General features: G+C 48.9%; 1 protein-coding gene across 1 annotated transcript in view; it reads left to right on the forward strand.

The window, feature by feature from the left end:
* Positions 1-14,888, forward strand: part of SPEF1 (sperm flagellar and cilia associated 1) — a 72,314-nt gene extending 57,426 nt beyond the window's left edge. The window contains exon 7 of the mRNA XM_085643354.1: positions 14,137-14,888. Within this exon, the coding sequence (XP_085499480.1) occupies positions 14,137-14,244 (108 nt within the window). The 3' untranslated portion in view covers positions 14,245-14,888. The remainder of the gene's footprint in view (positions 1-14,136) is intronic.
* Positions 14,889-16,741: the final 1,853 nt, after the last annotated feature.

Raw genomic sequence — 16,741 nt, forward strand, 5'->3', positions numbered from 1 at the left:
TTTCACTGAATGCGCTGCCCCTACGGCAGCGGGCGCTCGCGGCTGCCCTGGGGCCTTGCATTCATCGTAATAGGGTGCAGTATCCCAGTCTGCACCAAGCACATGGCCCATGGTGCAAACAGGGACAGTGCACCCTATGCATAATACGGGCTTGGTCGATTCTCTTCGCACATATTGAGTTGGCCTCTTTAATGTGATGTTGTGTGGATATTGTATGGCTGTACATTTCTTTCTGCCAATGTATCTTCCCATGTGTAAATGTGCATTCTTTCGTGCAAATGTCAGGGCCAGATTGGAAACCAAGATCACTCCTGGTAAAAATGTTCAAACCAGCCCCCAACAGAAGAGGCCACAACTACAGTTAGACAAAGAGGGCATGACTGAGTCATGGCAGACCACTCCACTCTTAAAGCAGCCCCTATCCTGCAGCCTACTGGGGAGATAACAGAGTGGCAGGCGAGCCGGTATAGCTCTGCCAATGGTACATTGTTAGGTTCAGCATACATTATACGTATAATACATATACGTGCAAACATGCATTGGTTAGAATACATTCCTTTTCGTTTTTCATTCTGTACTTTCATTAAGGCAAATGTACAGTTCATTAAACTCAGTTCATGTTAGATACTCAGGCACGCAACGCCCATTGGGCTGAAAGGGCTCCAGCCCCTCCCCCTTCTCTCATGCGTCATAGCCTGGGCTGCTCTAAGTTCAAAAGAAACAGAGATACAGAACTCTGACTCTTGTTGTCTGAGCTGGAGTGGAGGCCTCAAAGTCAGCCATGTTGGAAATGTTTTTTTGGGCTTCCAAAGGTCATTTGCAAGTTGACGAGACTTTGTTTGATTTTCTTTACATTCCCCGCACCTTAAAGTCTCTGCTCTCCCATCCTCATGAGTCCACTTGCAAGGTAGCCGTCAAGGCTACTTGAAGTGTGGAGGGGAAGTATCAGAAGGGTTGAGAGACCCTTTTAGCACTTGCAGCCCCCTGTGTGTGGCACTGAAGCGCTCTTTCAGATGAGTGGCAGGATCCACCGTGGGGGAGCACGCGGCTGGCAGTGTGGTAGTTGTTCTGCTCCTGTGTGAAACCATTGTAGTGCCCCGAGTGACTGGCCAGACACGTGCTCTTGTCTTGCCTTGGTGCATAGCGCCTAGCAGTGTGATGCAGGCGGCATGAGAGACAGGCTACAAGTACAGGGTTATGGGTACAAGGATAATAATACAGGATACAGGATACTAGGATAGGCTACAGGCAAAGGGTTATGTGTTTTACTGCGTTTAGGATACTGGCTTCTGGGTGCAGGGCCAAGAGTGCCGGGCCATGGCTGCATGGTCACAGGGGGAGGACAAAGGGCACATCATTAGGGGCTAGGGCTACAGTGCTAAGGGGCATGGGTATGTATATATGGTGATGGCTCCGGGGTTAGTACAAGGTTAACGGTATAGCGCGAATTGTAGAAGATTAAGGATCACGTGTAGAGGGATAATAATACAGGCTAGAGGATGCATGGGAGGGCACACAGTTCAGGGAGTAGGAATATGTCTACACGTTTCAGGGCTAAGGTGACCGGATAGTAGGTTCCACATGAACCATACATGTGGATGTATGGTTCATGTTATGTTATGTTGTGTTATTTTGTGTTATGTTATGTTAAAATCACTTGATAAACTGCAACAAATCATACGCCTAAGGTATATCTCGGCACTCAGCCCACACAAACAAATAACCAATTACTAGAACAGCCACGTTTTCAGCATTTTCCTGAATTTGGGGAAATCGGCACAACACAAAGATGGAGAGGCTGTTGGTTCCAGGCAGTGGGGGCCGTACCGTCTCTACCATCGAACACAGGCGACAATCAGAAACTCCTTATCGCTAGATCTTTTTTTTTTATATATATTTTTTATTTGCATTTTCAGCCATAAACACAGTACAGACTGCACATCACTTGCCTTTTGCAGAATAAAACACAGTTTGGTTTCAGCAATAATACATAATCACAGGCTGGACCACAAGTATGGGCCCGCTGATATCTCAGTTCGATGTACATTCTCAACGGTTGCGTCTACAGCAGTACATATTAACCAAAAGAGCATTAACAGAAACTTAAACAATATCTAACACCCACCCCCCTACCTTCCTTCCATTTCATAATATTTCAGTCTTGTGTGTTACTACCATTAGTCCAGTATAGTGTGCCTGTCGATCAGTCAGATGTCGGGGTGTGTCTGTCCTGGGTCCCAGTGGCGTCATCCCCCTGAATATCAATGCCGTCCTGAGAGCACGGACTGAGATGAGTCTGACCATCCTGCAATTCAAAGATCTTAGACGCCCAAGCCAATCTATCGTCCTCCGCTTTTTCATTTGTCCTAACAAAGCGCATCCAGACCAATTCCGCCATTGCCCATTCATTTATATCCCTTACCCAATCTGAATGCTTCGGAGATCTGTGTTTCATCCAGGCTATAACCACCCGCCTCTTGGCAGCGCTAGATCGTAAAATGCAGGAAAGCAGATAGCGATGCAATTTATCCTTTGGGTAGAGAGAAGCACTGTCCATCAAGGACTTGAGGGTGAGTCAACAGATCTTAAACGGGATGCGCTTTTGGACAGGGAGCCAATGAAGGTCTCTCTGAATAGGAGCTCAGGGGGAGCCTAACAGGAGATTACAGACCAGACGGGCAGGACAGCCGTATTTTGCTCCACCTAGAGCTTAGACAGTAAGGTGTCATTGACTGCCATGAACAGTGCATTACTGTAGTCTAGGTGACTTAGAACCAAGTGTTTTCCTGGCAGAGGACGGTAGCCAGGGAAGGACCTTCCTCAAAAGTCTCATAGTAGCAAAACAGGTGCCGCAAGTAATAACAATGTGGCTCTTCGTGGAAACTTCCTGGTCCAGTTTAAACCCCAACTTTTTTACAGCATGACATGGTGAGGAAGCTGCCCCGCCATGTCCGCACCCTGCCTGACGCAGGACAAGGGGATATGAACTTGATCTGATAACTCCGTTCCAGGACATCCAGGACCCATTGGTCAGATGTCGAGAGATGCCAAGTGATCCAGGAAAAGTTGCAACCTCCAAACCTCTGGCAGTACTCCAGGTGGAACGATCCGGGAGTCGGCATAGGCAGGAGCGCTGATTACCAGGTCTCGCATCAGGAGGGGGCTTCTTCTGAAACCGCCATTGGAACCCCTTCCCAGCACTCTTCTGGTTCCGGAACGTAGTCTTTTGCAGATGAAAAGGCTGACGGAAAGATATAGCATTGACCTGGAACGACTTCTTACGACGTGCCTGATGTCGGAAGGACAAGGAATGCTTCCGCTCTTTGAACACCTTGTGTAGTTTCTCTTCAAGGACTTTCCCAAAAAGCCGAGGGCCAATGAACAGCAAACGCAGAGCCAAGGAGAGTTGAGCCGCATCAGTGTTCCACCCCTTCAGGAATACGTTCCGACTTGCAGCAATGGACGCACCACACAACATGGCTGAAGCATGCACAGAGTCAAAGGCAATATCTGAGAGGAACTCAGCCTGACGTTCCATGGATTCTAGCAAGTCAGGACAACTGCCACCTTCTTGCATGATGGCAAATAAGGTCTTAAAGTCGGACAACAAGGACTGAGCGACATAAGCCCCAGACACCCCAGACCGGATGGTGAGATGTGACCCAGCATAGGCCTTCTTCAAAGAAGAGTCAATCTTCTTATCCACCCCATCTCTGAAGATATTATCATCAGCCATAGAAGGTCGTCCCACCAAACTGGCCACAATCGAATCAACATGAACACTCTCAGGAATGATATCCTCCATGTCCTGAAGGGGTAGAGTTTTGACATGAAGCGAGACATCATAATGTGATCTCGATCCTTCCACTCCTCCAAGAGGACTTCCATCACAAAGGGATGATTAAGAAGAGTCTTAGTTGCCTGCTTCCGAAACTACGGCAACACCACATCCCTGGATGTGCTGGCAACCTCCGCATCAGGGAAACCCATGTTTTTACCGACATGGGACAGAATGTCCGGCAACATATCCTTGGAAATATATTTCCCTTTAAGGTCAACTGCACCAAAGGAGGAACCATCGGAAGACTCAGAGCTGGAAATATAGGATTAGAGGTCACGACCCCCACCAGAACGTACACCAGCAGACTTCTTGGAGGACTTCAAATCAGACGAGGTCTCCAAAATCAGCCTTTTCAAACAAACGTCATCATCACACCTGGCCTGCTTACAGAAGGGGCGGAATCCACACTGTCCCCTGGAGAAGACGAAGAAGACACAGGAGACACATGCCTGCACTTCTGGTGATGCTTCCCCATAACGAAAAACAGTAACTGAGTCAGCAGTAACAACAGTTTGAAAAATGAAAATGTAGAAGCAGCCTGCACCAATTCCAGCAAGCGTATTGACAGGCAACCCAGCCAGCCATCAGCTGACTCTGAGAGGGGGCGTGGCCTACAACACGCTGAAATAACAACATTTCCTGGCCACCGTAGGCCAAAATGCAAGGAGAGGAATTCCCGCTTTACTGCGTAGCGGAGTAGCTGTCCTCCTAACAGCCGGCATCCAGTGAGGCTGACTGACCCTACTCGCTGGCACTCGGGCGGCTCAGTACCTACCTGCTACCCCGTAGCACCACCCCATGTCCTACCCATAGTCAGGTCCAACAGAGGAGGACGGAGGACGGCACACGCAGCTCCAAGGGAAGCCGTTGACTCTGCGCCTCCCCTGAACTGTGTCCCAGCATGAATGCGCCTCTTGCTGCAGCACAGTAAGTAACCGTAGGCAGCTGCAGCAGGTCCCGATCCCCACCACTCCCACCTATAGCGGAGTGGAAGGGGAACTGCCAGGAAAACCACTCCCGCACTGCAAACAGCGGGAGAAAAGAAAAACCGTACCACGGCACTAGTGTGGTCGGTATGACAGACTTCCCGGTGCAGCGACAACACCACCAGGAATTTGTGGAGAGGTACAACTGCCAAGGATCATGCACCATAAAAGGGAAAAGAAGAAGCCAAAAGACAACCGAGGCCTGACAGGCCCAGCAACTCAGGCGACCGGCGTCACTTACCGAGTCCAGGAGGCCACACGTCCTGACTCCAGCTGCTTCAATGAATGTCCAAAAGCACCCCAAGCGCTCCGCAAAGGAGTCAACAAAAAGACATCCAGTAACAAAGTAAGTGCCAAGCAATTACCACAGCATCCCCTGTCATGTCCAACGACAGGAAACAAAACAGGAAGGGCTTTCTGCTGGCTATGTGGTTATAGCCCCTGGCAGGAGGGTGGGTGGAGCCTAAAAGCGTTTTCTGTTTTGTTTCCTGTCAGTGGAATATACCTCATTAGTTATGACTGGGACGAGGGACGTAGAGGTAATTACAAGTGCCTTGGATTGTTCTTGGCACTAAGCCCCGCCCCCTCCGCGCCCCACTCCCTCCTCATATTGTGAAAATGTTTCACAAGTTGGCAGGCTGGTTAAAGGTTTCACTTAACTGACTGAGTGTGAGACGTGTGTGCAACAAGAGCTGGCCCGGCTCTCTAGAATTACAAGACAAAGGCACTCTTCAAAGCATCTATTTTTATCTCAACAACTGCCACAGCATTGTGCAAAAGGTGTACACGTTTGCAATACTAATTCACCTCAGTAACACAATGCTGTTTTCATGCATGTTATGGCAAACAGTATTTTGGATATGGCTATAATAATTAATAATTAGAAAATAGACTGACAATTCATTAGAAGAATGTTCCACTTCACTTGTATTGGCTGTTGTTGCACTATATATTAGGGAAAGCCCCCATTTCAAGATGGCGAATTAATTGAGATTTCTATAGCAGCCAATCATATGGAGTCAATATCGATCTGCTTATATTTACTATCAGTGTGCTCTGCTTCCAGTCATAGGCAAAGCGCCGAGATTCACTCTCATTGTGGGTGCAAAACACAATACATGTGATATCCATGTTCTAGAACTCTCACTCTGTAACATTTAGAAAACATTTCACTCTAGGGCTGCCAAAGGACCACTGGCATATGTTTCACGTGAGCAACTGCGCTGAAACCGTCCACCCACGTCTAGGAGATTCATTCTAAATATGATGCATTTGTTAATTCTTCAACCTTAATACTACATAGGGACTACCTTATTTCCGTAGTTCTTGTTTCTGGATTTAGGTTCTGGTGTAGTTTTATCAACATGTTTAAAGCTGTCTTCATTCTTTTTCAAGCATTGGTCATAAAGCTGGTTGTTTTGACACCTAATTGGGTGCATATATTTTGCACAAGGGAACTCCTTTTGGGTCCTTATTCTAGTTGCTCCTAATATTACTACTCAAGGCAGAAGCAAACAAGAGCCTCATTGGGTTGGTTTAGTCAAATGTGCTATGTAGATGCAACCAAATGAGGAGCAAAACCCTTGAAAGATTCAGGGGCATATTCTCAAGGAGTTATCGTAGAGTTATCGGCACTTTATCGCAGCCAAAGTCGCGATAAACTTATCACCCCATTCACAAGCCAGTGCTAAAAGCCCATAGCACCATTTTACCTGCGATAGCAGCCGCAAAAAACATCGCCACAGATGACCCCAGCAACTATTGCTAATGAGATGCAGAGTAGGCGTTCCCGTGCAAAAAGCCGCGTCAACACCACACCGCAACATTCTCAACAACCAGACAGATCGGCGATAAGTCCACAAAACATGTGATATGGAGCGTTAGCAGCAATAAACTAACACCTGCTCTGACCTGGTGTAAAGTCGGACGGCAGCCAGAAAAGGGAGCCCAGCCCACAGCCACACCTGAAGGACAACAGATGCCATGGAGCTACTGATCATGCAGCTCGGAGCCCCAACAGGCCCACAACACCCACCGCCACCACCCCCAGGCCCGCCACCAACTCCTGGACCCCCCCTCCCCCACGCCACACCCCGGACCACCACAGAGGCAGCGCAGACACAGACCACGGTCCTTCAGAAAATGCACCAGCCTCACTGACTTAACATCAGAGTATGTCATTGCCCACTACAGGCTCAAAAGGACAACCTTCCTCCGCATCCTGAACATCATTGCCCACAGGCTGACTGTACCAACACAGCGGACAACCAACAACCCTCCGCAGACAAAGCTGCTGGATGTGCTGCACCTGTTGGCCTCTGGTTCCTTCCAACCAACAACCGCAAGAGTTGGAGGAGTCTCACAGCCAGCCCTATCAAAGTTCCTCACACCTGTCTTGGATGCTATCATCAGCTTAGTATCCCAGTACCTATACTTCCCCAACACTGCGCAGGAACAGCTGGAGACCAAGCAAGGCTTCAACGCCATAGCTGGATTCCCGCACATGTTGGGGGCAATAGACTGCACACATGTCCTACTTGTGCCCCCTGCCGACACTGCACACAATTACCGTAACAGAAAGCACACACATTCCGTCAATGTGCAGGCAATAGTGGACCGTCAGGGACTCTTCACCAATGTCGTCACCAACTACCCAAGCAGTGTACATGATTTATACATCTTTTGACAGTCCATCATCAACCGGCGCTTTCAGGATGGCACCTACGGAAATGCACTGCTCGTTGGTAAGTCCCAAATGAACACACCACACACCTCAACTCCCCAATCATACAACTCACAACTCTGGGAATGCACATGTTACAAACCCACATATAACATGCCAAACAACATGCCCACCCACCAGACACGATAGCACAACTTACCGTGGGAACTTGGCCTAGCCATGTACATGAGCCATCCACGGCATGGCACCTCAGCCACACAATAGCATATATTGTGGGAAGAGGAGGGAACTAGGCGTGTGCGAAGGAGGCGATGTGACCGATGAATGAGACTGCACACGATGCCAAGTGTGGCATGGATGTGTTGGACAGACCACAGTATGCAGACCACACACATATCCATGTCGACATACACCCCTGGTGATTGGTGAAGTGGACAGTGGACGCAACCATGTCACCCCAGCCAGTGGGGGAGATCAAGGAAATGTAGCGTGTTACATCCCCCCCTGTAAGCGTGAGAGGAGTGGGCTGGCCCAGCGTACACCAGGCCAGCGTAGTGTTGTGAATAAAAAGCACGTAGCCCTGGGTGTGGTCCTCTTCCGGAATGCCCAACATCTCTGCCAGGTTGGCGCCTCTCAGCCCGCCACGAGGCCTACGCTGTGAGCGTTGTTGCCTGGGATCCTGTGCGCCTGCTGCAGCCCGGGCCGCTGGTCCCCGAAGCCGTCATGGCCACCCCTGCGCATCCAGGCATCACTGCTCACCTGCTGACACCGGCGTGTGTCAAAGAAGGCCCACCACGTGCCGGTACAAGCTCCAAGCCCGAGGCCCCCGACCTTGGCAGACTCCTCGGACCATCACGGCCTCCACGACACAGGTCTGCGGAACTCCTTTCTCGTTGAAGTACTCCACCGGCATACACAGCGGACAAGTAGGACACACATTTGGAACTGAGTCTTGATTACACCATGGCAGAGTACATGATTTAAGGCTGAGTTCATGTCACTATACTCCCTCCGATGTGGTGCCACCAAGTCTGTGCATAGGACTCCCACCAAACGGGTCTGTGGGCCCTTGCTGACTCCAGCCTTCGTCCTGCACTGCGGTCCTGCAGGCCTCACACCAATCCAATGCAGTCCGTCACAGGCAAGACACGGCCACCTCACCGGCTGCACACCCGCTCAGCTCTGGTGCCACTACCTACGTCAGCCACAAATCTAATACAAATGCCATTCCAACGTCGTGTGTGAGAGATCCAGGAGGAGATGGCTGGACAGCGGTTGGCCCGCGCCGACCGCTGCCCCTGGTCGACACTGCGGCCAACTAGGTCGCACTTTTGGAACGGAGTCTTGATTTCTTCATGGCAGTGTTCATGTCAGAGTACGCAAGGAGAGGAGTAAGAGGAAGACGCGCTTCAGTCCGGAAGAGAAAAGGCTCACCTATACGGAGGTGATGGGACACTACCAACAACTGCACTGGTGCCACTGACTGTGCAGTGCATGCCTACCACACGTGGCTGTGGGTCCCTGCTGACCTCTCCCTCTGGCACAAACTGCAGTGGAGTAGGTCACACATTTTGAACTGAGTCTTGCTCTCTACATAACAAAGTCCATGTCACTGTACAGGCCTCATCGCAGACTGCATCCCCTTCCAGCTCTGGTGCCACTGAGTGTGTGCCCTGAAATTCATGGGCAATCTCTGTTCAGACGTCGGTGGCGTCTGAGCCCATGGGCTGGAGGCTGTCTTCATCTACATGTAGCTGATACTGACAAGGTGGAAAAGTGGGGTCTGTAGCATTCAACTCCGCCATCTGCCTGTTTCTGCTTGCTTCTGCCCTCTGCATCATGCCTTGGAAGGACACCTTCCACTGTCCTCCGCAACCCTCTGCGAAATTCCCCTTGGACATTGAGTACACTTACAGCTCGCGTGGCCCTACCTCTGTGCACCGCAAGTCACTGTCCCGTGGCGGTGTGCCTGTGCCGGCTGCTGTGCATCCGGGGCCACAAACTCTGTGCTGCTCAAGTAAGGGACCCATGATCTTTGTACCTTGTACTGCTGATTGTCTGCTCACTGTTGTGGTCTTTGCCAGCACTAACCAACCCCTAAGTGGTGGCTTACACTACCCAACACCCATCCAGCACAGGTGTCACTGGAGATGTGAACCTGGCAATAAAAGGGGCCTGGCGTACGTGCCCATGGCAAGTCCCACAAACTCACTCAGTGTGTCCGTGTGGACATCATGTATGCATGAGGGACCAGGGACATTCCACTTTAAATTGTGCTGTGTACAGCGTGCGCAACCATGTCACCGCAGGCAGTGGTGTAGATCTGGGACATGTAACCGTGTCGTATCTCCATGTGAGCGTAAGCGTGGTGGACAGGCGCATGACAGTACTGCGTAGGGGTGTGGCTCCTTCACACGTGGATCTGGGTGTGGTTCATTGTAGGCCTTGCTGAGTATGTGGCTGATGCATGTGTCTCTGTTGTAGTGTCTGAGCCCCCCGTCACGCAATCGACAAGTTGCCATGTGGTATGCTCCCGGTGTGCTTGCTCGGCCGAAGGGGTACATGGGGGAGGGCATGCCCGCTCGGGGTCAGGGATCACACATGCCAACTGTTGTGTGTGTCGCTATTATCGCAGCATGAGCCAAAGATGTACCCTGAACTGCATGTTGGGTTCAGCCAGGCAGGTGCTCTACATCTGTGTCAGCCCTGTCCTTGCAATGGGCCGACACACACGTGGACGGCCACATTCTGCGCAGTATCATCACTGTGTTGTAGTCAGACTTGTGGACATGCGCAGACAGGCATGACAATGGTGTGCCGTAGGGGTGCATGTGATGGAATCGCGCTGCGCACACTAGTGAATGTGCTCGGGGGGAGGTGCAGCAGTGAGGCTACGTAATACACAGTGATGCCGCTCATTAGCAACACGCAGTACATGTCATACAGGAATCACTAAGTCACACAAATCACACACCAATGAACCAGTGAGCCTGCCAATTCATCATGCAGTACGTAGTCTTGACTCATGTCTCTCTGCACTGTCACAGGTGACCAAGGATATGCACTTTGCGCTCGGATGATGACACCCCTCAGAACCCCGAAAACACAGGCACAGAGGCAGTACAATTTGGCCCACAAATGCACCAGGGGCATCGTGGAGCACACATTTGACATGTTGAAGTCACGTTTCAGGTGCCTGGATGTCACAGATGGAAAGCTCCTGTACAGCCCAGGCCTCGTGTGCAAGATGATCGTTGCATGTTGTGTGTTCCACAACATATGTGTACGCAGCACAGCCTCATGGATACGAGTGCTAGATGCACCGGACGATGATGATAAAGATGAGGCAGGTGAACCACGCCCCTCTGCAGCCGCAGCAGAAATAGCCCGTAGGGACTACATCATTGACAATTTCTTCTCTGGATGAAGTCAGATTGTGAGGGTCCTTAGCAGTAATGGCACAGTACGTTGACTGACCAAAGACACAGAATGTACTAATAAATGCATTCCGAAACACATTCTGTGCGTGCATGTCACTCATCTGTACAGGCACTTCACTCAGACAAGTGTGGGTACGACATGTTGTGCTGACAATTTAGGAATTTTTTAATGGATGGTGGGTGTGTAACCTCTGTGCAGTGAGGCTGTTTAGGGTGTCACGTATTCGAACTGCCAGTTCTGTGTGTCACAGTTGTTATGGTATCCCACTTTTCAGCATTTCACATGTGTCCCAATTCATTCCATTTTGGCTGTTATTTGTGGCCTACAAGTGACAACAGGGCTTCTTTTGTGCTCTGATATGTGCCGCCATGATGCATGGATGCACGCTGTGACTCCAGGCCCGTGACATGGGCGACATGTACGTGGGGGGAGTCACTGCCCTTACATTGGTCCATGCTTTCATTATTGTTTGGTCATGGACATGGCACGTCGGTGTGCAGGGGGTCTTGTTTGTCCCTCTGCAATGTGAAGAGGAGATGCGGTTTCACAGTGTGTTTCATGTTTGTTTCCGCATTGGCGCAGGTTACATACTGAATGCATGTCAATGTACGTTGTGGCTGTTTGTGGGGAACTGCCTTTCTGATTTGGACAATGGTCATTTGTTCTGCGTCACAGCTGTGGGGTTGTGCTCTTACGTTGTCATCTCACCGTTTGTTTGGTCTGCTTTTATGGTGTATTTTCCCGCCAGACATGTGTGAATTGCAGGCCTGTGGCTGGTTTTTGCTGCTTTTTGTATCGCGCTTGGCCTCATCGCAACTTTTTTGCGTTCGTGTTTCGCAGTTTTGCGGTGTGGCGCCGATTTTATCGCAGTCATTTGACGCGTTATCTGGGGACTATCGCATGGTGCCGCCGTGTTGTGAATACTTGGTTAACACAGCGTAAATTTCCTGTGATAGACTGCGATGTTGGAGGTTGCGGTAAGTAACTTTTGCGATGGTTATCACACGTTCTTGAGAATATCCCCCTCAGTTTTGTTTATTTTACTCTATCACCGTTGTGTGAAACAATGTGCACTGGGTGTTCTATTTTTTGTGTTTAGGGAATTTAGAGGTGCTTATCCAGTATCTTTCATTCCACTTTTTGAAGTTCCGTGTTTATCAGTGTTTCCACATTCTGAAGGGAGGCAAATTTTGTTCATTCTTTAAATGAAGTGATTTGGTGCACCACCACCACTGCAGTTTTGTTGCATTTGTAATGTATTAATGTATTAATGCATTTTGCATCCATCTTACGAAGTGGATAAATTAGTGGGAGCTTCTACCTCTCTCATATTCTCTAACCAATAGTAAATACTGCCTAGGCACTGCTCTGAAGAATAGCAGTTCCTGCTGCTTTCAGAGGCAAGTTCTGCCTGTTAATGCTGTTCCTGTGACTACCTGAACCCTCCTGTTACAATAAGGCCCATCTGGGTTGATGCCACACTGTCCATTCCTTTGCGGGTCCTCTTCTCACCAATCTAATTCCAAGGATTTTTACATGTTTTTGATTTTTCTAGTTCTTTTAGTGCTGGTGCTATTAGCCCTTTGGTTTTGTGTGAAAGAGAGAGGATGGATTGGTTAAAACCAACTGGAATTGGCTTACTGACAAAGTGGCTACACACTGGCACTACTTTGGCGTTAGAGGTCAAAAAAGGTTTTTAGCTAGATTGTTTTCCCTATACACCTTAGATCAAAACTATTAAACAGGAGTGCTAAAAAGCACACTTCCTTACGTTTCTAGAGCAATTGTATCTTCACAAGGTTCTCAGAAAAACTGTGCAGTGCCCTGTACTGTGTGTCAGCTCCATCTCAGTCAGGGTTCCTTCAATGATAAAACTCCTTCTTTGTCTTGGTTGATGGGAGAGGCAAGATTGGTTGCACCACCTTTGATCTAGAGAGGAATAAAGCAGAAAAATTATCAGAAAAAATATTTCTAAGTTACCACAATAAACTCAGATTTTTATTTATTAAAGTGCGTACATATGGTTAAAACTGAAATCTGGAACTTTAACAAGCATTGGCATAGCCAATAGGTCTCGCCTTTGGGACCTTATAAGTGTTTAGCCATGCAACAGTTGCATAACTAAATACTTATAAGGTCCCAAAAGCGAGACCTATTGGCTATGCAAAGCGGCCATGAAAGTGAAAGTGATCGCGATCACGATCAAACATCAAAGTGGCCGTGCGGCCGCGAAAGTGAAAGTAATCGCGGTAAAGCACGTGCGCCCGCGCACATGCACTGTAGCTCTAGGCTGCCCTGGTAGCACTTTTTGGAGCCCTCTCAATAAGTCTCGCCAGACTAGCGCATGCGCTGGGTCAGGCGAGACCTAAAAAGGGCTTGATGGCCAAAAGAACTATTCAAGTAATCATTACTCTTCACCTGAACCATGCACAGCAGGAACATGAAGGCAAAGACAGGTTCTGCCTCCATTGCTTTGCAAATGAAGATTAGATGTTTAGGATCTTGACTTCCTTTTACAAGTAAACAGGTCCCAAAACCTATAACAAATGGGAAGCTAGGATAGATGATGCAGAGGGCCTTAATGCTTCTGCCACTATGAAGTGGAGAGACCTCCAGGTCATCCATCCTAGTGAGAGTAGCAACAACTACTCCTCAAGAACTCTACAGGGACAGCACATTTGACACTATAATATGGCTATTTATGTTGTCAAAACACTATTATTTTGACCTCTGGTTATATTTTATGAGCATGCCCCAAAATAAACCCGTGCCTTTTACCATACGCCTACCGTAAGTGTTTATCACCATGCGAATAGTATATGAAACAATTACTTTTAATTGGACAACATTTCAAATAACATGCCATTATGTTCACATAAATAAGCATTTTTTTTTAGGTCAGATCAGATTTCTTTTCCAGAAGGCCATGTTACATTAAACTGGAAGATACGATTTTTTTTTGTAAAATCTCTGGAATTTTCTGGAAAAAATAACTATTTAAAGCAGCAGGTACTTAACAAGACAGAAGATTATTTACATCTCTTGTTGTGTAAAATCAATGGATTAACCTAATGTTCAAGAATTTTTTTCTAGGTTTTTTAGGGGGGTTCTATATTTTATTACTAGGAAGCCTGTTTTACATTTGACATATAATTGTATGACACTGATTTCTGCTCCCACTGCAGATTTTGCAGGCAAAGGTGCGCAGACTGGAACAGCTTCTCCACTTGAAGAACGTCCGGATAGATGATCTGACCAGGCGGCTCCAGGAAGCAGAAGAGAAATCAAAATAAGCCTCTTCCGGGTCACCGCTGACATAAAGACACCCGCCATCAGAGAGGATCTCTTGAAGATTGCGCTTTCTGGGATGCAGGCGCTGAATGGATCTCTGCTGCTCAGCATTCCTGGGAATTAAAAACTATAATCCTAAACCGTGACAACTGTGAATGGGAAAAATGGGATAACTTCGCTAAACTAACTTGCCCATATTATTGACTTGATCAATACATATACACAGTATTTAAATTATTGATGAATATTTGCTTCTAGATTTAAAAAAAATAATACTCTGTCTCTTTTATGTATTTCACTCATATTTTATTTACAGGATGCGTTGCTATGAAAGCTTTCATTTTGGTAACTCTTTGCTAAATATACCCTATTTATTATGTAGTTCACTCTCTAATTGTGCAAGCATCTAGCAAGCGTGTGTTATATCTGCCCATCATGTTTATATATATGCGTATTATTTGTAATTGAATATGTTGCTTTTATAAACCGCACAATGAAGGTGAACAAGTCTTACATTAAACAAGCTTTGGCAATGCCATTAGGTCTGGCCTATACATTTAAAGTGGTCTTCAGTTATTGGTGAGTTTAGGTACTCATTTCTCCATAAGTGCACACGGTCACTCTTCTAAAATAAAGAGAGGAGTAAAGAAAGGAAAAAGGGCCTATACCAGCAGAAAACAGAAAACTAATAAAGGAGTGACTCACAGACCCTGGCCCTGAAATGCACCTATTTTCCGATGGATCTAGTCATGTTTTCAAGCGAAATGCTGCCACTCATGGGACGAAAGAGCGAAATAGACGAATGTCCGAATGGCGCTGCTCTAGAGGGCCACCATGTATATATGTCTGTATCCTTTTGTAAGACGTTTCTGTTTTGGCACAAGCCTTAACCCCTTCCCCTTGATGTTCGTTACTCCATATGACAGACCTTGGAGGTAGAAGGTTTGCACCGTGATAATCCTTGGTACACTGCCTTTAACCCTTTCGCTGCGGCGGGAATTCCGCTGCAGCGCTGGGGGGTGCGGGGGGCAGCGCGGTGGCGCTGTGCTCATGACGGAGCGGCTCCGTCATGAGCCACGGTTGAGCTGTGCTCATGACGGAACGGTTCCGTCATGTCACGGCCATTGGCGGCTGCTCCGCCTATGCGGCGCTGTTTCCCCTCCTGTGCGGGGGAACAACGCAAATGGGCGGAGTCATGACGGAACCGTTCCGTCATGAGCACAGCTCAACCGTGGCTCATGACGGAGCCGCTCCGTCATGAGCACAGCGCCACCGCGCTGCCCCCCGCACCCCCCAGCGCTGCAGCGGAATTCCCGCCGCAGCGAAAGGGTTAAAGGCAGTGTACCAAGGATTATCACGGTGCAAACCTTCTACCTCCAGGGTCTGTCATATGGAGTAATGAACATCAAAACCCTGACTACTAAAGCAATCTGTGAAATTCCATTTAAGAGAATAGCTGTCTACAGACCTTAACACAGTGCAATTACAATCCACCTGTAACGGCCTATTGGCTTGACCTTATGCTAAATCAGGCCTGCAGACTTTGTTGTAACTTGTCATGACAATCAGAGTAAGTTAGCATCTACCATAACCTTTCTTGAATATTCAACCAGGCCTATAGGTTTTAAAATGAACTTCACAGCATAACTCCCTCAGGCCACCTACGTTGAGTGCAAACTTTTCCACACTGCACCCATCAGGCTTGCCGTCATAAAATGTTAAAAATGCATAAAACTACAGTTGGTAAAACAATATACAGCCCTAGGTGAATGGTGAAGTTACATTGAACAGATGTCCTGCCACCGCCGCTAACCCCGCCCCTTTTTTTCCTTCTGTTCCCTCCCCGCTCCCGCCTCCCAGCTGCTCCGCCCCCCCGCGCACTTGGCCATATATGGCGACCGTGCGAACGCGCAGCGGTCACGCGCAGCGGGCGCGCCGATTGTGCGCCGAAGGCGCGCCAAAGGCAAGCCCGTCTACGCCCGTCCGCGCCTGGACCGCGCCCAGTGCCAGGACCCCTGGCCCACGAGGACCCCGGCCAACCCGCCTGACGTACACCGCCGCCACCCTCAGCGCACTCAACACCGGTCGAATCCCAGGATGCTACCAAGCCACCCCACGACGCACCCACGGACCCTTCAGCTGCCACGCCTGCAAGTTCACCTGCATCCAGACCTGCAGCGCCAAGCCGAAGCCGGACACCAGCAGCAGCCACCTCAAGTGCATCCTGCTCAACACCCGCTCCGTCCACAGACACGCCATCGAACTCTGGAACCTCCTCGACACCACAGCCCCTGACGTGGCCTTCCTCACGGAGACCTGGATGAACGCCTCTTCAGCGCCCGACATCGCCATCGCCATCCCAGAGGGATACAAGATCACCCGGAGGGACCGCACTGCCAACCAGATGGGAGGAGGCATCGCCATCATCCACAGGAACACCATCCGCATCACGACCAACACCGACAACACCCTTACCACCGCCGAACACCTGCATTTCCA

The sequence above is a fragment of the Triturus cristatus genome, chromosome 2_2, assembly GCF_964204655.1.
Source record: "Triturus cristatus chromosome 2_2, aTriCri1.1, whole genome shotgun sequence".
Classification (NCBI taxonomy): domain Eukaryota; kingdom Metazoa; phylum Chordata; class Amphibia; order Caudata; family Salamandridae; genus Triturus; species Triturus cristatus.